The sequence below is a fragment of the Rhea pennata genome, chromosome 4 (genome assembly GCF_028389875.1).
Source record: "Rhea pennata isolate bPtePen1 chromosome 4, bPtePen1.pri, whole genome shotgun sequence".
NCBI classification, from domain to species: domain Eukaryota; kingdom Metazoa; phylum Chordata; class Aves; order Rheiformes; family Rheidae; genus Rhea; species Rhea pennata.
Genome location: NC_084666.1, coordinates 71,339,666 through 71,364,703, shown reverse-complemented (window position 1 = coordinate 71,364,703; position 25,038 = coordinate 71,339,666). Strand labels below are relative to the sequence as shown.

The 25,038-nt window shown below is 41.6% G+C and overlaps 1 protein-coding gene across 1 annotated transcript in view; it reads left to right on the top strand.

Moving 5' to 3' along the window:
- The window catches only part of FRAS1 (Fraser extracellular matrix complex subunit 1), a 179,668-nt gene that overhangs the window by 68,214 nt on the left and 86,416 nt on the right, over positions 1–25,038 (top strand). The window contains exons 5-14 of the mRNA XM_062574968.1: positions 1,330–1,489; positions 2,379–2,512; positions 5,459–5,542; positions 6,159–6,260; positions 6,364–6,555; positions 10,579–10,668; positions 12,433–12,580; positions 14,928–15,071; positions 15,506–15,640; positions 22,806–22,949. Coding sequence (XP_062430952.1) covers positions 1,330–1,489; positions 2,379–2,512; positions 5,459–5,542; positions 6,159–6,260; positions 6,364–6,555; positions 10,579–10,668; positions 12,433–12,580; positions 14,928–15,071; positions 15,506–15,640; positions 22,806–22,949 — 1,333 coding nt within the window. The remainder of the gene's footprint in view (positions 1–1,329; positions 1,490–2,378; positions 2,513–5,458; positions 5,543–6,158; positions 6,261–6,363; positions 6,556–10,578; positions 10,669–12,432; positions 12,581–14,927; positions 15,072–15,505; positions 15,641–22,805; positions 22,950–25,038) is intronic.

Genomic DNA, 25,038 nt, shown 5'->3' with positions numbered 1-25,038 from the left:
CTAAGTGTCTGCAGGAAAGAAAATATGGTGATTCATAGGAGTAGTTAATGACATATGCTGAACAATAGGCAAATGGAGAAGTATGTTTTAACTGTGAGCCTAGAGTCTAGGTCTCTAATCTCTTATGGACTTTTCAGTACGACAAGAAGTCAGTCATGTCCAAATCTTCGGAAACTGGTGAAATGCCAAGTACTTTTGAATGTCTGGTACACTCTAAAACCTCAGATGGTGGTGGTAGCTGTCTGTTTTAGTGGGGCAGCATGACCAGCACAGATCTGTTATGAGCAAGATAGAAAAGACTGGAATAGGAGGGCCCATCCATCCTCTTCTCATCTTTATTTGTAGGTGTGATTTGGGTGATACTATAATATATCATATTACATTGTATTTTTTGTTGTTACTATTACTGTATGCTAGTTCATACCTTTCGCTCTTTATAAGCCTGTTTTTGGGACCCGACTCAGGAGAATAAATATCACCCTGTGCCTATAGTCATGTGTATCACCCGATTCCAGGGTGAGGTGGACATGAAACAATTTTTTGGCCACAGAAAGTCTCATCCTGATAGTCAGCACCGATTAGATCAAAGAAAATGTTTTATCTTTTGCCACTAAGCCAGAGTAATGCTTTATAACTTAAACTTCATTCTAGAGGTGTTTAGGTAGCAGCCCTCGTGGTAGCTCCATCAAGAAAACCGGTATACTCCATCTGACAAGAGCTCTTTTCTCCAAGCCTGATAGTATTGCATGTTTTGTAAAAGTTAACATTCACCATTTATTGGAGAACGTTGCAGTACATCAACATGTTTCTTCTGGGGGCCAGATTTTTTTCACTTTGCCTCAGGATAAGAATATTGTTACTTCAATAATTTGTTCACGAGATTTTACTTACAGTGAAGTGCTTAATTATATGGGGCTCAATGTTGCGGTCAGGTGTGCGTTGGGGCTCCTTTTGAACATTTCTGTGGAAAACATGCAGGGACAGCTGAAGAATGTCTCTAAAGAGTCCTCCCAGCAGACTGTGATGGAAAGAGGGTGTACCCGTTAGACTGGGACTTCAGAGGTGGGTTATTGCTGGTTTCCCCCCTGCAGCAAGAAGGCAAATCAGGCTAATCCCCAAGTTTGCTGCTGTCCTAGTTTTTGCTGCTTTTTTGTCCCAACAGTGCAGCCAGGAGCAAGGGCTAAAATGTACAGGGCTTGGCTGGGCCTGCAAAAGAGGAAAGCTAAACAGTGCTATAGAGTGGCTCAGCCAAGAGAAGATAATTTGCAGGTCTCCTTAGGAGCTAGATTTATGCATGTGTCTCTTGTGTGTTTTTTTTGTGCATTGCAGCATGGCACGCAGTGGGCCAGCTCTGGATGTGTCCTGTGCTCCTGTGCCCACAGGAAGGTGAACTGCACTGCCAAGGTCTGCCCAGCCCTTGCTTGCAGTAGAGGGGAGCTGCAGTACACTGCTCAGGGAGCCTGCTGTCCCAAATGTGTGGGCCTTGGCGGTGAGTATCTGGTGAGAATGGGGCACCATCTGGCTTCAGTGATCGGAGCAGTAGATAACTAGCTGGAAATCTCCTTTTAGTCCCCAGATTGGGCAAGTTTTCTTTTCTTACACAATTCTATTGGGAAAACACCTAGGTCAAGCGTGTCTCTTAATTCTCTTTCTGTCCTGTTACTGTATTTACATTTGTAAGGGCTTCACCCATAGGCCAAAGGCAGTGAACAGATGTGCCTATTGCTCTGTCCTTGCTTTTGAGACTATGATTTAGGGAAAAGAACGCAGATATTTCCTGTGTAGTGAGGATACTCTTGGCACTTGCAGATTTATGCTGCAAGTTTCAAAAAGGCCTGAGCTGTTGGATGCTTCTTCTTGTTCAAATCCAGTAAGAGCAATACAGCCAGAGCTCTTAATTCACCAGCTTAAAGCCCCTGAAAACTGTTGGAATTGTTGTAAATATTTGCTACTTTGAGAAAGAGGATTTTGAATTCTAAGATGCACAAAATCTGTTTTAATTATTCTAATCACTCTGGCTTGTTTTCAAAGATATCATTGTGCCATAGGCGTATTCGTGAATAAGGACTCTTTAAATGCATTCTTTTCTTCTTTCCCCAAAGTAGAGGAATGTAATATCCCCATGTTGCTGTAGTTCCTTTCTGTATGCAACAACTGCACCTGCTAACAGATGACAGACTTTAACGGTGTGAAATTGTTGCAGCAAGTGAGAAGCTGCAGTGACTGCCAGAGAACACAGTGCGTTGTGTAGCAAGCCTATACAGAACTCGGTATCCCCTTGGGAACAGCATATGTGCTTGCGATGAAGCGGAATGGGTAATGTAAAGGGATTAAAGGACGTGAAAAGAGAATTACCCAATATCTTAAATTTCTCTTAGAGTCCTGCTCCTTTGATGGCCACTTGTTCCAGGATGGAGAAGACTGGCGTCTTGGTCAGTGCTCCAAATGCATCTGCAGGAATGGCGTGACTCAGTGCTTCGTGGCTTCCTGCCAGCCTGTGCTGTGCAGTCAGGTCAGGACCCGCTGGCCTTCTGGGGACATTTTTCTTGACTATTTTCTTTTCCTTGGCAGGATGTACAAACTAGCAGGCAGAGCTCTTATGTGGAAAGTAGATGATTTGGAAAAGGGAGTTTTAATTTCTGGAAATACAGAATGATAAATCTGTTGGTATACAGAAGTGCTGTCTGTCTCTTTACGAACACATTCTCTCCCCACCCTTTTACTCTTATCATGCATTTGCTGGCTAACTAAGCAAAAATATTATCCAGAGAAACTGTGATCTTGGTTTTGTACTAAAACAATGTTACTGAGTTGATCAGGAAGTGTTTTTATTTCTCTGGAAGAAGGAATGAAAGAACAAGGGGTTTAATGGGCATTTGTCTTCACAAACTTCAACTTTTTGTTTCAGCTGCTTTGTTTGCAGTTCTTGTTTATTTTGTTTACAAGAACTGTAGAAATGCGATTGAAAATAGTCAAATGCTGATAAGATTCCCCTTTTGACTAAGAAGACTTTAAAAATAAAACATACTTTCTGCTGGAAAAGAGTCCCAGAGCACTATTCCTTATATGTGCTTGTGTTTCAAAAGAGGTCTGCAGATCAGTAAAATCAGTAAGATAACTTACTCAAGATCAAGTAGTGACTTACTTTTCTAGCCCAAATGAGAGAACTGGGACATTTCTGTCTCAAAGGTCTTTGCTGTGGACAGTAATGATGAATTTTCAGCACTTGTGCAGTGATAAACCCAGCCAAAACATGATAGGATTATATACAGTGTTAACACAATGGTTCGTTAAGGAAAGCAGACTGTGTACAATACTCTACGCTCTATAAAAGTGACTAGATTCTTTAAATTCTCTTTATTATATTACAAACCAGAAGTGCTTGAGGGTGCGACTATACTCTTTGGATTTCATGTCATTAGGCCTATTGTAACAGTTTTCTTAGGCTTCCCCGCATTCTTGTTTTCAGCAGCGTACCATGTCAGTGACATCTCTGAAATGCAGGATTGGGCCCCTTGGGAGTTCCCCTTTTAGGCCTTGACTTTTTGTCATGAAACAGCAGTTTCTCAAATTCTTTTATCTACTGAGCTTGCTTCAGTAGCCAGTCAAGAGCTCTAGTTCCCTTGAAATGTGTGCTCTGGCTCAGCCTGACCACCATGTAGCACTCAGTAAAAGAAAAGCACTAGTCATAACCTTATGATTTGATGGTTGTGTAATTAACGCTGTTTTGATTTTTCTTTTGTTTGAAGGAAAATTCACCTGTTCTGCATACTAATCATACGTTCTTTTGTCCTAAGATACTCAATTAGTATACTGCTCCAAATGTATTGATGCTACCTGCTGACTGATTGCACTGATGTTTAATCAGCTAATCACTGGGATTTAATTTGTAGAAATAGAAATGACTTTGTTATTACTGTGATATATGTGAGAATAATTGGCTGAAAACATCCAAGTTAATGCAGCAGAAAGCTAATTCTGATGGTGCTCCAGATATTTCCTGAGAAGATGCCCACTGAAAGGAGCATTGGCAATACATGCAGGAGTTCTGCTTGATCATACCTGTCATGTGCCTTTATCCCTGTCTCTTCCTACTCCCCTCCCTGACAAAAACGAATAAATAACTTCTCCCAGCACGGCGACAACGAGTATTAAACTCATCTTACATCTTTCAGATAAGTATGCCCTTTTCTGGATGCTGAGGAGACACAAGTTCAAAAATGCTTGTTACAGGAGGGCACCTGAATATGTCAACTATAGGAGAAGAGGAGTTGAGGGGCAGGGCAAGTCCTCACTTTTAACTCGGTGCCAAGATATCATGAAAAAAGCCGAGAGTGAAGAATACACTTTCTGTGGATATTTTTTCTCTGAACATGCAAGCTTGTCAAGTCTGCCCAGTGTGCTTGCTGCTTCCACTGCAAAATTAAATGAATATCTGGCAGTTTCAGCTCGCACTACTTGCTTGCTTGTTTCTAGGGAGTTTTGCTGCCGGTTATCTCTGCCTAATAAGCAGTCATCAGAGCCAAAAGGAAGGCTCCATTATGCTGTCCCAACAAAATCCCTGAAAAAGTTCTTTTAACTCTACTGGGAAGTCCGTGGTTGACAACTTTTATACAAAGGCTTCCACTCTTTCTTTGAAAACTAGTGATTTGCACTAACAAAGCAGATGAAATTATAGTGGTTGGCATTTCTGCATGATTTTCAGTCCACAGGTCAGTCTTCTGTTGATTTCGATGTGGCTGGAGGGAGGTGTTGGTGAATGATGCTATGCACATTACAAATCAATGGATGTATGTGAAAATGTAGCAGTTAAATTATATACACATTTGGGACCAATGGAGCTGAGCCATGCAGGAACTCCTATATTGATGTGAACTGCTAGGCTATTCCGGTGTAACTTATATCAGTCATGAAAAAGTTTAAACTAATGCAGTTTTAAGCATAATTTAACACCTGTGCAGACAGTTACGCTGCATGATTTTAACTTAAACAGTGCAAATACCTGTGTACAGCACTCCTGAGATGATGAGTGTAAATTACACATTCAAAGCCTGAAAATATGGCAGTACCAGAAAGGAGGAGTCTGTCTCTCCACAATCTTATTTTTTAGTGTGCGTCTCTTTGTAGCTTTATGTATATGTTCTCTGTATGTCTGAATATATTTGTGTATATATTTTTTGTCTTTGTGTTGTGTGTCTTTATCTGTGTCTGTGTATCTGGGCCTTGGTTGCCATCCAAAGAAGCCTAAAGAAAGAGATGTAGGGAATGTTTTTATTTCTAGCCTTCCACATTGATCTTATAGTGAGAAGATGGCCCCAGATACTGGAGCCAAAATCCAGTCTTGAGGGATTGTGGGTTATCACACAGATGTAGAATGCCTGAAATTCCAGGCAGTGATGCTGAGCCCTATCTTTACTATTCCTACTCTTATTCTGTTTGTCTTCTGCTTTCTATTTAGGATGAAGTTAGGATAATGTCTCCTGGAAAATGCTGCCCAGAATGTATTCCAAAACCGTGCTCCGTATCAGGAAGAGTGTACCAGGTAACCTTTGATAAGCCACACCAAAAGCCAGCTGTACACAAGTTCTGGCACATCTATCTTTCCTTCTCCATAACATCTGACTTTCTGCTGGCACTGACAGCTTAGTATGACAGTTGGGTTTTTTTGTTTTTGTTTGTTTTTTTTCCTTTCTGAAAAGCCAGAAGAGTTGAAAGAAATTAAAACTAGATAAGAACTTACTGGCAAACAGAAAAGAAGTTTGCAGGATGAAGCAGATTAGGCACTTTCTTTTCACACTTTCTTTGAAGGAGGAAAGCACCTGGAGTTAATTTAATGTATTATTTAATGAATACATGTGTATGTGGGGTTTACTGTTAACTATTATTTTTTGCTAATAATGTCAGTTAGGGCCTCACTGATGTCACTAGCTAACAATTAATGAGAAATGCATACCTCTGTCATCCAGACCTCTTATTTTTTCTTTATGTTGCTGATTATACAGTTACAAGCATTTTTTAAAGAGAAGTTTGCTCTTGCATACAGACCTGCAGAAGAAATGATTATGTTCATCAATAGGAAGCACAGATTTCTGGAGATAATTTGGCTATCTATGAAGGATGTTTAACAATTGTATACATCTCGTGTTCTTTTTGAATAGCATGGTGAACAGTGGAAAAAAAATGCCTGTACTACATGTACCTGTCACCGAGGGGAAGTCAAATGTCTAAGAGAGACGTGTGACTTGATTGCATGCGAGAAGGTAGTTAAAAATCATTCAGCTCCGATACCCTGTCTGCATGTGTCAGTCTGCCCTTTTGAAAGGGTTCAGAGAGTCCTGCTCAATAATCATTGACATTTTGTAGGGGGAAAAAAAAGTGCAGCGTTCTGGGAAGTGCTGTGAGGAATGTGTCTCTGCCAAGGGAAATTGCTTCTATGATGGCACCGTCAGGTACCACAGTGAGATGTGGAATAGTACTCGCTGTGACTTCTGCATGTGTGGTGGAGGGCAAGTTACTTGCCAGAAAGCAGTGTGCGCCAAAGTGGAGTGTGCCAAGGTAAGAAAGGTTTTTCCTTTCAAAATACATCTCTCAAGTCCTCTGATCCCTCATTCCCTCCTTTTTTTTCCTTCTCTCTTGACTAATGTCTTGAGACACTCAAAGAACCTGCTTTTCTCTAGTGGCTTGTTTTGTACAATTACCTTGAAAGCACTCACAGAAAAGATGAGTAAGCTTTGGATTTTCCCATGCAAGGTTGGCTGCTCAGTGGACTTGTGCTGTGAAGAAAGCCAGTTACTAATTTTATGTGGATTGCCTCCCACGCTGCTCCCACACTGTTGTGGAAGGCAGTGTTCCACTTTACTCTATCTTTTCCATGCCGTTCTGAGCATGGAAGTGAAACTGGTAAGGCATGTTATGATTCCCGGTGTGGTTTACTCCAAAATGAAATCCTCTGACAAGTTGTTTCCATGAATATGGAAAAGGCATTAGATAGGGTTGAATGTTTTTCCCTCTTCCCTCCTCCCCGCAACACACACACTTACTTTGTTTGTTGTATATAACAATTAGTTTGAATTAGCTTTTTGCAGTGGAACAAAACTTCTGTTTTGTCACTGCATCTGTTTTAATCAATAGGCCAATATCTGTTTTATCACAACTACTCCACAGAGTCAGTGAAGAGAAGAGAAGGAATTGTAGCTTTCTAAGGTTTCTTTCTTACTGACAAGTGCTTTTCTGGTGACTCTGCTTGCATGATAAATCTCATGTACTAGCACCATTGTATTGTGACTGAGTTCCAGTAAAAATTAACGTGCTGCACATAATGGTTTCACCAGATTAGATTGTTTCAGTGGCTGTTCCAGAAAGTTAGAATCCACATGCACAATCTCAAATGATACATCATGCAGAGGCAATGTATGTAGGAATAGAAGTGTATGCTAGTTCATCTGTGTTTGTGCCTTCTAAATAACAAAAATGCAGACTCTTGCAACTGGGTGTGCTACTCCTGATGTTCATATAATCTTAAACTTTATGGAGAGATTTTGCTGGATGGAAGTCATGACATTCATAAAATCTTGTGCACTTCCATCTGTTTTAGTCAGCTTCTTGCATGCTTATGGCTGTAAATTGGATCATTTACACTAATGATGATGGCATGCTGTCATGGCTCGGTAGGGAGAATGATTTAATATTCATATTCATGCCTTGGGTTCTGATGAGGAATCCATTATTCAGAAAAGCTCGGAATATCTTGCAGGACAACAGCTGAAGATGTTTACATGTAGAGTTAAAAACAGAGTGGCGGTCAAAAGCAGCTTTATCTCTTGTGCACTTTTTTTCCAGGCTTGGGCTGTCAAAGGTAACCAACCAGTCTGAAGGCTGAGCATCTAAAAAAGTGTTATTATTTTTCAGGGTACAAGTGGCTGCTATTCTGAATTCAATGAAATATGATGACTGGGAGGACAGCAGAGGGAAAGCACCTGATTAAAGATATTTGCCCAAGGATTTATAATCCTGCATGGCTTCCCTCAAGATAAACTGGCTTCCTCAAGACAGTTGCAGTCATAGTTTAGCTCAATAGTACAAGGTGCACATTAAATTAATGTAATAAATATTTACTCAAAAAAGCATATAAATTATTTTCTTTTTCTTTTCTCTTTTTCTCTTTGAGTTGCAGGTCTTGTTTATAGGCACCTGCATCAATAAATCAGAGCTGAGATAAAGCTAGAAGCATTTAGATTAATCTCTTCATTAAGGCATTATTAATTTTCTGGTCACATAGTCCTATTCAAAGTGTAATGAGGCCACAGATTTAAACTGCAAATTGTGGACAGCTTGACATAGTATAGCAGTATTACATGAGGATAGGGCAAAGGCTTAGCTTTTAAACCCTTTCAGACAAACCTGGCCAGCAACCAAGAATGAAAGTGTCTGTGGTGATTCTGAGCTAATCTTAAAAAAAAAAAAAAAAAAAAAAAAAACAAAAAAACAGGAGGTTCTGATGAACTAGGAGTGGAAGTTATGTGGCAGGCTTGGGATGTTGAAGTAGGTGTGCTTAACCAAGCCTACTCAAGCTGCCAAAGCATCGCATAGTCCTACTGGCCCACTTCCCAAAACCTCTGCAAAGAATGCGCCCTCGTGACTGTTCAGATATGACTGAGGAGGATGGGTCATGGGTGCGAGGAGGGGCAGCCGCAGCCTACCTGGTGGACGGGACGCCCCTGGTGGTGCCTTGCTTGCCTGCTCTAGACACAGCCCTGTTGACCCCAGCAACTGCAGGGTCAGTAAAGCTGATACTGCAGGATGCTGTGTGACTAACATATGATCAGCAGCCTGTGGAAGTTACTCTGAAATTATGAAGAAGCAGAGCTAGGAGGTTGAGAGTTGTGGCTGGTGCATGTGGATGTAGCTATGTATGAGCATGAGAGATACTTACATAGCCTGTTTTTTTCCCAATTTTTGCCTTCCAGCCCATCACCGCCTTACAACATTCTCAACCTGCAGTGTGATGAGTAATCTTTCTTCAGAACAGCCATGAGTAGCCTGATTGTCTCGCAGTCTCTCTCTCTCCTGAGTCTTGGCAGAGCAGTGTAGTTGCATTTCCTTCTGGCTGAGAGTGCCATGTTCCATGCCTAACTGTTCTCCTACAGTGTGTGTGTGTGTGTGTGTGTTGGGGGGATGTCGGCCCAGATGGGAATGGGAGATTTTACAGTACATAGTAGCGACATGAGATCCAACCACAGCCAACAGCATTTTGAAGTAATGGTTTAAGTAGCAAAACTGTATAGAACCAGCAAAGAAAGGTTTAGGCTGTACGTGGTCCTAGATGAGTAAAAACCATATGGTCTTTGCTCTCTTACCTATTCCCAGAAACGTATGAGAGTTGCCCAAGTACGGCCTGGATTAGCTGTTTTGCCTAAGCTAAATAAAGAGCAGCTGAGGTTGTTACTGTACTGTGTAGGTATAGAAGAGTTTACATATACAAACTTCTAGATGCACTAAAGCAGAATAGCAAAAAATATCCTGGAGTGACAGTATTGGAATAGATGCTCCGGTGGTGTGAGTCAGCAAAGTGACTGGGTAAAGTTGGCACTTAGCTGAATTTTGTGAGCCCCCCAAAGAAGGTAGCCACGTGCCGAAATGGAAACGAATAAAAGCTATGCGACTTCATTGGGTATATGAGCCCCTTGCAGACAGTTAAAAACCTGTTGTGACTTCTCTGCTTTGTGATAAATAAATAATCACCCTGAGATTTGAGATGAGCGTTGGCACTGACGTTTAATGGGGAAAGATTTAACCAGTGCTCGGTGCCAGAAAAATTTAACCAGTGCCAAAATAGCTAATTTAGTTATTCATTTGTAACTTTTGTTACTGTGATGTTTTCTGCCTGTGTTTAGCATGCATGAGAATTTTGTCAAGACATTGAAGCTATTTCTTTTTGTTTGTTGGCTTCTTAAGACAGAGCTTCCCTTTTTCATAAATGTTCAGCTTCCGCTTAGGCACAAAAATTTGTGACCAGTTAGAGCACTTCATTCCGTTACCCTGTTAAAAATTCTTATCTTCAATCCAAAGTATTTTCAGTAAATTCTGTGGAGCTGCAACAAAGATCAGGCTTTTTTCATCTGGGATAAATAGAACATGTGCTTTGAAATTTGTCATGAACATTTTTGGCCTTTTGTCTTAGGAAAAAGTAAAACGTTGAAAATGAAGGTAAGCTTCCATTCATTGACTTGGCGATGACAGCCGAAAAAGTCCTGGAAATTCATAGTAAAAATAATATTCCTGTTCTCTGTATTTTCAGTGGACTGTTCCAGAGGGTTCTTTCTGTGCAGGATTTAGGGATGAAGCAATGGCCTTATTACTGAATTCCCTGACCTTTTCTGAGGTTTGTTCTGCAACTACAGTGTTAATTAAGCACATTTTTTAGGCCGTACAGATAGAGATGAAGTAGGATACAGAGGAGATAAGGTGAAATTAGATATTGAAGATTGCATTCCAGGGCAAGAGCGGTTCTGTCTCTGCATTCCACAGTACTTTGGTGTGTTGATTCCATCTGAATTGCTGCAACCTTTCTCTTCACAGGGTGAAGAATTAATTCACTTAAATGGGAAGTGCTGTCCTGAATGTATTTCAAGTAACAGTTACTGTATTTACAGAGAACATACCAAAGAAGTGAGTATCCTGGTACTTTTGGAGCACGTAGAGAGTGCTGCTCATAAAGTTTTGGAGAAGTGGCTCTCCCTCTCCAGTTCTGAAAAGGATATTATTTGCAAGTGTGGTAGAAGAACAAACCGCTGAAGCAATCTCCAGACTGCTTTTAGAATTTACCAAACACACTTGTTTATAACGTGTACATCTGCTTCAGAATTTGTTTGCCTTACCTTCTTCTGTGTCATGTAATCAATTGTTCCTCTTAATATTTAATACACATACCCATTGGTTTCCTGTGCACCTCATGGGCATTTAAGATGCCTCACTTTCATACTATACATTAGGGGCTACAAAGCAAAGGCGAAGTATAGCCTTCTGATTATGTATTCCACTGATTATTATTCTCACTGCAGCAGGAGTGCCTTATTTTATGAATATTTTCAAGGAACTTTCCTTCTCAAGTTAAAGAAAAAGGAAGTGTTGGATTTCTTGGTTGAAATATACCAGTATTGGACTTTTCATTGCACTGACAGATGAGTACAAGTACTGATGGCTGCTGTTTGCCAACATGCATTGGAAATGGGAAGTTCAATGCTGTTTTTATTATTATTATTATTTTAATCCTAATGATAATACCTCCCTTTCCTTCCTTAGATCTCTTTCTCTGAGCCAAGTGAGGTAAAACAGATTAAGATGTCTGGTTTATTCCTGTTTGTTCTTCATCCTTTTTGAGAGAGGAACTGGCAAGAAAGCTTCTTGAGCATTTAAAATGCCAGCTGACTTTTTTCTGCCTTTGAAATTCCTCAAAAGGAACCAGCAGAGGCTCAGTGGTTGAGAGCTTGTTCTGGTCCCTTCAGAGGAGACCTGGGGATGCTGATTGCAGCAGGCAGTGGGGAGACAGTGAGTGAGAGACGTCTCCCCTCCACTAACTTGTAAAAGTAGAAAGGTCAGACAGGAGGGCTAGCTTTTCAAGAAAGCAGAGGGTTCAGTCTGCTAGTATTTGCATGGTATGTCAGCCAGTGCTTGGTGATGGAAAATAAAGCAGCAAAAGAAAGGAGGATAGGGTGTAAAATGCTATCAAAGGTTAGAAAGAGATTTAAAGTTTGACAGATAGATGAGATGAATTGTAGCGGAGGAGAAGGTTATAATGACCCAGTACGTCATTATACAAACATATAAATCCAGAACTGCAAATACATAAATTCAGAACAAATAAAAGGTATCATTCAGATACAAAGCAGTTTTAAACAGTTGTTACTGGGCTGTGAAAAAGAAGCAAAACAAGTGAGGCAGCAGAATTTTGACATATGAGACAATGATTTGTGTTAGAGAAGATGAAAGTAGGTGAAGAAGCAGAAGGTATGTGCTGCTACCTAAAAAAGCACCCCATTTTGGAGGGAGTGTTGTGAAAATGTATTCAGGAGCTGCCACAGGCCAAGGACCCTTTGCAGCCTGTCTGGTTTTGCAAGGCAAGAGGGTTAGTCATACAGAGTTGGGCAGTCCCGTGTCAGTGGGAGTCAGTGCTGAGAAAGACCCAGTAATGTTTACTGCTAGTACTGATGTAGTCTCTGAGTTTATCTGGAGATTTCTCTGCATGGGAAAAATACCTTGTTTGTGCAAAATAATTTAATATTGAAGCAATAAACAATGGGAAGTTCTTGCTTGTTGGCAAACCAGGTGTCTGTTGCCCAAAGTAAAATCTGGAGTCGGCCTGACGGCAGAGCTTGGCAGCTGTGCTGGAGGAGCAGAGTACTAATGCTGGCCGTTTGGTGTTGTCCTGTGCAGGATGGAGAGACGTGGAGAGAGGAGCTGTGCAGAGAATGTGAATGCCGGGATGCAGAGGTGGTCTGCTTCCAGCGCTCTTGCCCGCCTTGCCCGCTGGGCAGCCTAGCTGTGGAGGTAGAGGGGGAGTGCTGCCCCCGCTGCGAGCCAGGTACAAGCGCAGAGACCGCCGCCTCTTGCCGTCGCTTGGGTTGGGTGGGAGCGCGTTGCATACGCCTCTGGCACGGGTCGTGTTCTGGGAACCTTGCGGCCTTCCTTTCCCTGGTTTGATCAGCGCTGTTCTGACACCTGCATTAAATTTTAACTTGTCTTTACTTCATTCCCTTTGCAGTTGCAAATTAACTGGTTCCCATATAATTTAGTTAGGATTTCAGGAGAGGTTTAGGACTCCATCCAAAGGCTGCTGCTGACTTCCCTTGGTTTAGATCATACCCTTCATAGCTTTCCTTTGGGAAAAGTCTCTGGAAATGTTTTGTGCTGTTTTTTCCTTTTTTTTTTTTTCCCAACATAAGTTTTCTAAGGCAGAAGGTTGCTACTTGCTGAATCTTAATGAGGTTTCTGGAGTTTATGAGTTCATGATTATTTCTTGGGAAGGGGGAAGAGAAAGAACCTGCTTTCACTGTTCATGCCACAAGCTCACCTGGGGCTGAATGACTGCCAGTTAATAATTATTGGGAGAGATTAGAATAGCCTTAGCTATGTGTTAACTTTGCATATAAATTCATTTTTCTCCAGGATGTTGTCATTCTTCTTCATTTACATTTTATAGTTGATAGGCTTTTTCTGTGATTTGCTATTTTTTTCTATTGGTAGCTGTTCTTGCTGCATTCCTCTAACTTTGGTTTTATCAGAGTGCCCCAGTTAATGGTTTATTTCAGTAAAAAGAAAATAGTTTCGTTGTTTAATTATGCTGTGATTTGCAGCGGTGGCTTGGTGCACTTACCGTAGTAATGTTTTAAAGCTTGTTATTTATTAAATGCTAAAAAAAAAAAAATGCAAACCATTACAAATTGAAAAGTGAGGAAAATGGGGTTTGGACAGTTTAGACAAAATTGTTCTGGATTTTCAAAAGAGAACAGCTTCTATACAGACTGCTGAGGAGAGGATAGATTATAAAGTGCTCTCAGCACATATCTGTTCTCTTATCAAGAGATGCCACTGCATGCTGGTTACTCTTGAGAACCCAACCTGTTCTAGAGTAGTAGCACTTTGGAAAATATAAGTTTTGAAGTCATTATATTGGACATACAGAGCTAAACCTGTGTTTCTGTGTTGTAAAAGGTAAATGGAAATTTCTTTTACTGAAATTACCTCCCTCTCATCCCCTCCAATGCAGAACAGAGAAACAAATGCAAAATTCAACCTGCTTAATCTGTAAGCCTAAAGCTTGCTAGATTATTTTGCAGAACTGATCTCCACTTTCTAAAATTACGGGAGGAGGGAGACGCTAGTGCTTAATGCATCTGTTTCCTTAAAGCCAGTAAAAATCATTTGCTTCTTCGCACAGATATACTGGAAGAAGCATACAGGAAGAACCTATTCATTCTCAGTATAGAGCATCTAACCCTAAACATAGCTGTAGTCGCATGAAAACCAGCAACTGTGCCTTCTTGCTGAGAGTGTTTGGAGTGGAGCTGAGGGAGTTTTCCCCTACTTATGAAAAATTACCCATTCTGTACCTCTGAGCAGTCAGTTCATTGTTAAGCAGTAAGGATGAGCTGCTTTGGAAAATTAGTGGAAAGAAATGGTTAGAGACAGAACCTCCTATTCATTTCTGCTGTTCTTCATTTTGGATTTGTTGTTAACCTTAACTGTCTGTTTTCTATAACTTCTGTTTTCCTCCCTTCGGAGAACCTCTTTGGAAACTTACAGATTTTTTTAGTGTAAATGAAGGAGAGTTTTTAGAATCTGAATCCTTTTTGCTGACTCTTCAGGGAGGAACAGACAGCTTTTATTCCAGCAAGCGAAAGTAACTCAGCATTAAAGATTTAGTCCCTCTCCTGTCCTCTGTAGAGAGACCAGCTGTGCTATTTGAGAAAGTATCTGTGGTCATGAAATACCTTGTTACAGCACTATGACACAGAACTTTTGACTGCAGGAAGGGGGGCAGAATCTGCCACCTGCACTCTGACCTGATGTGGGCATGCTTTTCTCTTCATTGCAGGATGTGACTAAAGGAAACTCAAAATCAGGTTGTTCTGGGCCATTAATTCCAGATGACTTAAAATTTTTACTGCTGAGAAACAGTGTGGACAATGAATATCCTTTTTATCAATAGACAATACAATACCTTTCCAATATACTAGAATGCAGCAATATAATATTTAAGTCTTTTCATGCTATTTTAAAAGAAAAACACTCCAAAACCAATGTACCCTGAGCTGCCTACAGAAGCCAGTAATGAATTTTACTTTGGTTTTTGAGTGTGCATTGTTTTCTACCTTCCTGGCTGAAAGCACTGCTGATGTTTTTGCCTTTATGTCTTTTCTTTGTGACAGTTGAGTGCCACCCGGACTGTTTGACCTGCTCTCAGTCCTTTGATCACTGTAACGTCTGCCGTGATGCAAGGAGGCAGCTGCAGAACGGACGCTGTGTGGAGACATGTGAATCAGGCTTCTACCAGGATGCAGGGACTTGCTTAGGTCAGCCCTGCAAGGGACTTTGTCTTGCCAGATGACTCTTTCCCCTGGCCTGCTGTGCTTTTGTTTGTAGGATCCCACAGACTTGCTGTCCGAGTTGCCCCCTAGTTTGCTTCCTGCAGTCTCACATTGCTGTTGAAAGCACATCATCAGGCTCTGTTTGGAAAAGCATTCAGGCAAATACTACATAGTAACCATAGGCTTACGACTTTAAGAGGTTTCAGATGGCAGTCACCAGAAAATGTAGATTCTCGAATTTTTGATCTCATATCGGGGAAAAAAAAATACTTCATGAAAGGTAGTAGGGGGACCAGACTCAGACGAACTGAACAGAGATACTCCATGGACTGTTTCATTTTATCAAAGCAGGGGAGTCTTGCTGTCTCCAGATATTTGGCATTAATGCTCCTTTGTTTTTCTTTGCTTTTTGTCGGAAGCCTGCAATGAAACATGTTCAGCCTGTACCAATGGATTTGAGTGCTCCTCATGCCAAGCATCCCTGCTGCTGAAGAATGGGCAGTGTGTGACTTCATGTGGGCGGGGGTTCTTTCAGGATCAGCTCCTTTGTGCAGGTAACTCAAAAAAACAAAAAGACTTTGTGATACTTGCAAAAACAAGAGAGCAGACAAAGCTGTACCCAGTCTCTTAGATATATATACCCTCAGTTGAGGGATCTGCTGTTGACATAGGCGTTAATGTTTACCATAGAGTAAAGCAAAGAGTGAACAGAGGAACGAAGTCATACTGTGTAAAACTGATTGCTGGTTGGAGGAATATTCATTAAAATTCCTCAGCAGATCATTTCTGTTGAACTACAAGTTTCTGCTCTTTAATGACATAGTTCTAGTTTTTCGCCACTGTCTTCTTTCCATTCAAAATTCCCTTTTGGAAATGCAACTGTGTATTTTGTGATATTGAAGTGCATGGTAGCGCAGGATATATGTGCTTATTTTACTAAGGATACAAGACCCTGAACCATGCCCAGCAATCTGAACCATTGGGGTTTTCTTTGAGTTCAGTGTGCACTAAGCTGCAGCTGCTAATGGCAGACCTCTGAAGAGACAGTACTTTGACATTTTTGGAGAATTACTAGGAGAGATGGGGAGTTGGAGCCAGAAAACAATCACAGAAAATACTTTTTTGATGTTTTCCTCTTTGTTTTGCCATTTATTTCCTTCATACAGTGCTCTCTTCCCAAAAGTTGATTGGGCTAGCTGTTCTCAGGAGAAATACGTACAATGTAAATTAGTAATTCCACACAAAACTGAGATGTGTCTAAATCTTATACCTTTGTGACTTCAGAGCCTGAGATTAAGATTGGAAAGTTACAGGTTTCTTTTTGATGGAACTATGACAGTGTTTTTATGAGCTTCCTCGACTCCTTTGGGATATTTGTACTTCCTCCAAACTGGTAGCTGCTTTTTTCTCCTGACAGTTTTATTGTTTTCTTCAAGAGGAGAAAAGCATTAACTTTAAAGTTGGCCTTTTTAGGTGGCTTTGAAATCTTTCTGCAGCCCTAATTCAACAAAGGACCGGAGCATAGGCTTAACTTTTTGAGCCATTGCTTTAATTTCTTTAGAACCAGCCTTTCTGCCTAAAATTAGGGCTTTTGGCAGATTTCAGGAGAAAACACTTCAGATTCTAAGTCCAGTCTCCTTTTCTAATATGGTTTGCCTTGACAAGCTGACTATTTGTTTCAGGTTTTGAAGCTTTGAAAACCTCTGCCTTCTGGCAGCATAGACTAGGGCCCTATTGTGTGTATATAAATAGAAGAGAGAGACCTGGTCCAGACAAATTTATAGTGTTAAGTATCAAATAATCATCTACTTCATTTGGTTTTATTTTACCATTTCCTTTCCACCTGCTCCTGGAGTTTTAACTGGCAGTCCCCATGTACTGCTGAAGTAGGGAGAAAGGCTAACATTTCATTTTATTACTGGTTTGTGGATTAGTGATTGTACATTCCATTCGAATTTGCAGTCACGCATGGTTGTAGCTGAAAGTTGCTGGGAAAATTTGTTCCTGTTTCCTCAAGGGAATTAAACCAATTTGTTTTAGTTCTGCCTGGCTGCATTTTCTGCATAAAATAAAACCAGTGGAGAAAGCCTTAAATTTCAGACACAGACCATAATTCATTTTCATTCAGCCTTTCTTTGTACACTCTCCATTTTACAAATGTGTAATCTGTTTGTCCAAACTGGCTTTAAACTGTTGAGGGATATTTTTCTCATAACAGTTTTTAACATTTATGGTAAGTATGTTCCACAATAACAGAAAGGATGAATGAGATAGTTTGTTGGAACTATAATAATTAACACAATCTCTTGAGGAATTGCTTTGCAATTGAAAAAGACCTGTAAGAACTGGTTACTTAATCCGTCCTGTTGTTGAGACACTGTTGTCTATATTGCAACAACAAAACACAATGAATTCATCTTTTGTTCATTTTTTATAACATCTGGTCTGATTGAATCTAATTTGAATTTTGGAATGAAGTTGTTTTTGTTCTTTTCACAATTCTGCTCTTACACCAGGGTTATTGCTCTCCCCAACCCTCCATTCTGTAAAGTATTGAAACCATTAAAAGAAAGATTGAGATTTGAGGATAAAAGGTGGCAGTTCAGGTACATACCAGTGTGTTTAATAATCATGGGTCGGTTGGAATTCTGCTTTGGGCAGAGTAATGAAATCTTCCTTGCCAGAAGTGGGCCACGTAAACAGTTAAGAAAAAAATGCCAAAGCAAAGTGAAGGTGGAGGGGAAGATATCTGCCATGTAAAACAAAAGGGCTCAAAGGACTTGGAGTTTTCAGTGCTTTCACTGCATTTTTCCAACTTAATTATTTATGTTTTCAGGATTATTCAAAAGCTTAGGCAGAATGCAAGTGTTTCTGCTTTGATCTCCTGAAGTGTGAGTATTGAAATGAGTAACCTGACAATAACAGACCCAGCTCACTCTGTAGCAAAGCGCTTGAGTTTCTGTTCATGCCCTGTTGTTTTTCTCTGCTGTATCCCGGCTGCAGAGGCTTACCTTGAGAATGAATGACTGAATATGACTAAGCTGAGCTTGCCCAGCTTGCAGTGAGGAGGACATGTTAGAGGTGGTTTCTGCTGCCACACAGCATAGGTAGAGCTGTTGGAACCCATCTGTGCTTTCTGAAAGCCAGGCAACAGCTTCTCATGGTGTTCTGTGAGGCGCTTTGCGCTGGCCTTCCTCTGCTTTCGTCAGGCCTGTGAACATTGCTGATGCAAATAAGAGAGAGCTTGGTAAGTGCAGCTTTTGTTGGTTTTGGTCATTCGTGATAGAACAAAAAGGCAGAGCATGTGGAAAGCACTCGTTGCTCATACCTGGCACCGTGCTTCGTGTCTGAGTGCTGTAATGAAATGTGTTGGTTATGCCAGAGTGACCAGTGATTTGGGGCCCTCGGGGTAGTCTGGGATGCAGCAGACTGCAGACTCTGATGCCTGCATGCGCCCTTTTGCCAAAGGGAATGTGCCCTTACAGGAACTCCTGTCTTCTAAAAGCACCAGGCCTCTGTCACTTCTGTGCAACTCTTAGTTTTTACACCTGGAATTCCTGAGTAACAGAGCAGAGAGAGAGGCCCTTTGGTTCACGAGCTTTGAGGTGTTCCTGCTTCAACCAAGAAGGGAGACCCTGGAAGTTTAGTCTGTTTAGCATTGATTTTCTGGAAAGATGTGTGATTGCAGCTTAGTGAATGCCCTCATGTCAGCTGAGGCAGAGTAACTGTGCATCCTATTGAAACTGGAAGGCCAAATGTATTCTTTTGAACATCTTTCATTCAACAACAGTGTCTGATTAGGCTACAGGAACTTCATGTCCAGTTGAACTGAGGAGAGAGTACAAAATGGCCCTTCCCAACTCTGAACTGAAAATAGCAAGAAAAGGAGAAAACACAGTTTCCTGGCAATGCAGTTACTTCTGCTGATTTATTTTCAGGCATCCACTTAGTTGCTGCAGACAAAGACATTTCAGCTGACAGTGGCCCAATGAATACTTATTTTTTCCCCTTCTTTTTCAGTGGAGTTGGGGAGTGGCTGGGGAAAGAGCAACCATTGAGCCTGGCAATGGTCCAGTGCTTAAAGAGCCAAAACTTTTGCAGGCAGGTGTGTGTGTGTGTGTGTGTGTGCGTGCAAACAGAGGGCAGGAACATGTGCCCCAGCCACAAGATCCTAATCCTAGGGGTGGCAGTCTCTTGCTTGTAACTCCAGCTGTGCTTAGACCTCCTGATAGCAAACAGAGCAGAGATACTGTCTGGGACTCAGTAGCTGCTGGATATAACAACAAAACAATCCTCAAGACATGTGAAAATAAATTGCCTGGTGCTTGTCGCAGCAGGCACAAGAAGTGAAGGATTGTATCTGTAGGAACATGAATGGGCTGTGTGTGTTTGTCATCTGGAGACCAGCAGTTGATAACTCCTGAAGGTACTTGCTGCCCTGCATGCAGAAATGACTGTGTCACTGGAGCCTGTTCCCAGGGTAGACCTAATGATTGGAGCAGTGCCTCTGAGCTGGGTCTCTTGCCACAGATACTTTTATCATTGACCCACCTGAGGAGATTGTCACCTGTCCTGTACTTTGAGTCATTTGCTCTGCTTCCAAATGCTAAACATGCCTGATTTGCTAAAAATCTGATTACAGTCTTTCTCCTTTCCCTTCTCTCTTCCAAGCCCTGCTACTTAAATGCCCTCCCTTTCTGTCCCTCTCTGCTCTCCTGTCCATTAGCTTTGATTGCAGAGAGTCTCCGTTTCATAATGTTCTGGCAAATTCATTGCAACTTCTCAGAAAGCCTGGTGACCTCTGGTAGGTTGTACTTCATCTTTATTTCTCTCACCGTAGCCTTTCAAACTCTTAGAGACCGTAGAAGGCATCCTCCATCTAAGAAGATATGCAATTTTAAAGCAACAGCTGCCTTACTATGGGATACCGTCGAGTGGTTTTGCAGGATCATAGTCACAGGCTGATGAGACCCTGTTGGGAGCGGGAGAGAGGGAGTGAAGGGGGATTTTGAAGTTTTTGAATACTTGGCTTGAGTGTAGACCTTCCAGGTTTCCCACTAGAGGTGTGGCACTGGGCATGTTCTTAGCCCATCTTGCCTAAAGCTCCATTTCTTCTTGTCTCTCTCTCTTTCTTGCTGGCTGTGTTTAAAGCAACATTTTTAGTGGGTCTCACTTTGCAGCGGAGAATGGGGAAGCAGGCTGGGTTGGCCTGGCCACTTCTTGGTTACCTCTACAACCTTGTGTCCATAGAAGGGCTTTGAAAGGCCAGAGCTTAAAGAGAAGGCAAGCCAGAAGGGAAGATTGTTCTGTGATAAGCTGCGGGTGAGGAGAATGATGGTAACGGTGACAAAAGCCCAGCAGAATGGTAGGTGCAGACTGTGGCAGAGGCAGTACTGCTGGGCATCATCTCCAGAGAAGAGCCTGGGAGGTAGGCACAGCCATGCTGAAGATCTTCCAGCGTGAGAATTGTTTATGGTAGACCTAGACCCAGCAAAACATGTGGTGCTGGGGGGCTGAAGGTGTAATCCTGACTTATGCGGAGGGACATCTTGAGGCAGCTGTGAGAGAGAGGAGACTGAGGTGAGGAAGTACTGAAGAGCAGCCGGTTTAGTGCAGATAGGAGAGCCTTAGAGCCAAGCACAATTGCCCAAATGACTTTGCTTTTGCCACACGTGCATTTTTAATACAGCTGTATGCAAGAGTGTCTGTTTAAAAACAGAGTCTAGAGGCCAGGCTGCCGGGGACAGAAATCTGTCCTGAAAAGGTGCTGTATCACTGGAGAGGACTTGAGTATTTTTGTAAATAACCAGCTCAGCAAGGACATGAGGACTGCAGTACTGTGAGTATCCTCAGATATGTTAACATATTTAGGCAGGTTAGCATTGAGGAGGCAAAGCTGTGCTATGGAAGGTTTATTATTAGCAGATCAAGCCCTGATATCCACCCCCTTAAAAAGATGTCAAAAATGAGAGTGAGCTCAGAGAGGAGCAAAACACTCATGGCTGGAAGGTGAAGTGAGGACATTTCAGTACTTAGGAATTTACAGCATGAACTCATATGCTGCAGTTAACTTGCAAGTGTGGGCATGCCCTGAGAATCATCCAAGCTGGAATGAGGTGCGGCTTTTTATTAGCAAGGGAAATTATTGATTGGAACAGAAAAGTGTGCACAATCTTTACTTTGGGATGGGATGTCTGATTTTTGTGGTGTTCTGCTTCAGCCACAATTACATGCACTTGATGGTGTTGACATTGTGCTAGTTCACCTTGCCCTGATACATTAGGCATGGTCTTGGAACAGAAACACTTTCTGTCTCACCTGCTATTGGGGAGAGGATGAACTGTCTCATTTAGGGATTTTTTTTTGTCATTGGAACATGTTTGTTCATGTAACTTTCATACATAAATGTGTTCCGAGTTAAGTGAATTAAGCTTACTAGAGCATACGAGTTTTCTTTCCCCAGTGAGCTGCTGGTTTGTCTGCTGATTCCTTATTATGCTAAGACTACTTGCAGAAGAGTTTTTCCTGGGTGGCTGCAGCTTTAGACGTGTTCATGGATACAGGCCGTACGTCATAAAGTTCCATTTTCTTCCTCCTGCCGTGGTCTAGGAATGTAAGCATGTACATGCCTCATTACTAAAGAATAAATTTATGAATGTGTCTAGAACCTACTTGAGTGTAATCAAGAAAAAAATCTAGTAGCTTTAAGAACTGTAATGTGCACAGTTCATGCAAGCACTGGTAGCACAGGATTTAATGTTTGTCTGCTGCACAAATTCCAGAAACACTAACCACAGTGTGGGCTGAATTTCCCTCACAGCTGAGCAGTTTTTTTATAAGGCTGCTCATTCAACATTTTTGGGGGAGAGGCAGAACTGATCTCCACATAGTTATTAGTTACTTGTAACGTGTCACCATACTTGAGGATCACTCTGTTCTGGCTGCGTGTTTCTGTGCCGAGATGCCCGAGAGGGGATGTTTCTACAGCCTGCGTCACAAAATGTGGTATGCCTCAGGAGCAGGTAGAACATCGCTGTGCACTAGCCATGATACATGGCTCACCTCAAGAGAAACGTAACTGATTTCTAAACTCGGTGGAAAAAAAAAATGTTCCTTCTTTTCCTCTGGCAATGTAAGGGAAAAGACTTGCAGTCTTCCACTCTACGGTACCTGGGACCCACTGCCCACTTGTCCCCAGGAATTTCAGAGCCTGAGTATGTGAGGATTTCTGCCCTTCCTGGCCAGGAGCAGCCAGCAGCTACGGTCTCATACTCCAGTGCGGAGTCTTGGAAGGACAGAAGGAGTGATTTTCAGGAGACGGCGGTCTTACTTTAGTTTTGCAAGATGTTGACTGCGGCCCTGCAGTCTGATGTTTTATTTGTTCATGAAGTGCTGTTAATGTCAGTAGTCACTCTGAGGATCTGATTGTAGGCTTATCTTTAAATAGTGCGTGACAGGAACTCTTTACTCTTCCCTTTACTTTGTGCTTGTACAACACCTAGCACCATGAGGAGCAGGACTAAATAGTGTTATGAACAAACCTCCTGTCTTTTTCTTTTCCTTTCCTGACATACTGAAAAGCTTGCAGTACTGAAGCAATGAAAATGCCTGTAAATATAAGGAAGAAAATAGCAAAAAAGCGAATTCCTGCAACCTCTTTATTTTGAAAAGTCGCCTAGAAGTTCATCATTCATTAATTCTTTGCTTTCTTTCCTACAGCTTGTCACAAGTCCTGTTCCTCCTGCTGGGGAGCTGATGAGAACAATTGTTTATCCTGCAAAGACACATCACACATACTGAAAGCAGGGCTATGTGTGGCCAGTTGTGGACAGGGATTTTACATGAAGGATGGAATCTGCAGCGGTAAATACTTTTTTTTGTTGTTGTTGTTTTTTCTTCCTCCAATTGCAAGAAGTTTGAGGAATGCTCTGCAGAAAGGAAATCAATATTTCATTTAGCCAGGCTACAGCTGTGATTTTATTCACGTCTAAGAAGCCAGAGGCACCTTGTGCATAAATAATTGGATGGGTAAAGCTGCTGCTTGTAAGATTATTAATTCATTTAAGCTAATCAGATGCTGAAAGGTTTAAGGTTGTTTCCCGCACTGAACAGCATGAAAGCATGACTGAGATATTTCTGAGGGCTTGACAAATCTATTTGTCTGCAGCAAGAGAAATGGCCCTTGCCAGCAGGTTTTTGTAAATTGTATTGTAATTCAGCATCACAGTAACTAATACCTGCATAACAGATGAGACTTGGGAATTGAGAAGGTTAGTTAAAAGAAGGGGAAGGGAAGGCTGGAGGAAATTAAGGACCAAGTCAAGCAGCTCATGAAGGGGAAAAAAACCTCAATAAATAAATAATCTAAATTTTGCCGCAGCTATGCGGGCCAGGTCTGTGTTTCAGCCAGCTCCAGCTACTTTGATAGTCTGTCTAGCAGGGTTGGTAGAAGTGATGCATGGGTTGCCTATTTTCATATAGGTCTTTCTGAGTCACAGCAAGATAGAGAGGGCTTAATACCTGGAGCCTGTTGAAAACAATTGTTACAGCCACTTCTTGCTGGATTTCTGACTAGGTTTCCATTTGCTTTGGTTGATGTTTACACCAGTAAATTCTATAAGCATGTGTTTCAAAGTGTGCAGAGTTAAAATTTTACATCTTTAGTTGAGAAAGAAGTTCTGTTTAGATGCCAGTGATTTCTCAAAGCTGCATAGGAACCTCCAGAATTCAGGCTTTTCCACTTCTACCTACAACACACGTTTTGATGCCCAGGCAGAGACCTGTAACCTGTTTTAAAGGGAAACTCTCAACTGGAGAAAATAAGCAAGAATTGTACAAGTAAAATACTTGGCCGTTCTGAATATAGAGCAGCAGTAATGCCACTGACCTAGGGAAGCCAGTTTCATACTGCTTCTCTCATTTAACAGATTATCATATAACAGGTAATTTAGCTTCAGAAGTGAATACAAGGGGTAATATAGACCACAAAAATTGATTGAAAACATTATCATGATTGATTTTTGATGCATTTGCGCTCTCAAAATTCTGATTTGAAAAAAAGAAGGGAAAAAATGATAAATTCTTTCTCAATGTTCTCCCTGTCTTTCATTTTGTGAACAACCTGAGGACTGAGGCTTATTTTGCAAAGATCTGTAAAGATTTATGACATGATTTTCGCACATGAAAGTGTTCATAATGATATTCTCTGTTCACAGACCACTGGTGAACAGAAAAACCCCACTCTTATTTACTTCAGAGATTCTTTTTTTTTTTTTTTTTTTTTTTTTTTTTTATGTCCCAGGACGTACATACTTGTCTCTGGATTCACTGGATAACTATTAGAGATCTTAATTAGTAAAGAAAAATAAGATGTTTTAGTGTCTGGTCTGTATGTAGATATCTATGGTACTTTTGCACCATACAAAGCTGATATGTAGTCTCAGCCTGAAATGCCACTGAGTCCAGCAACAGGCAAAAATTACAGGCAAACAGAGGCTTGTATGTTGAGTTTCAGGATGCTGATATAATCATACCTCAGCAGTCTAGCTGGTAACACTGCTGGTGGAAAGAAAAGCCTTTCAGACCTGAAGGGTGTGCAGACCAAACTGAGTGCAAGTCCCCTGCAGACTGGGAAACACAAGCTTATAAGGCAGCCTTGAGACCATCCGTGGTCCTTCACACTCTTGTACTCAGAAATGGAAATCTTCGGTGCTGTTAAGGGTAGATCCAGGTGTGGCCAGGCATGGGGATGCAAACTTTTTTCCCCAGATGCCCCATTACAGGAGCAGGAGAATGGTGGGATTTGTAAGAGTCTTTCTCTCCCTAAGCTGCTGCAGGCAGTCGGGCTGGGTGGCCTCCCTTGTGCCAGCGTGGAGGGAGTGCTGGTATAGACCCACTCCCAGCACCTGCACTTTTCTCAGTGGCCTCGACGGGAAACAGGGCAGTGAATGCA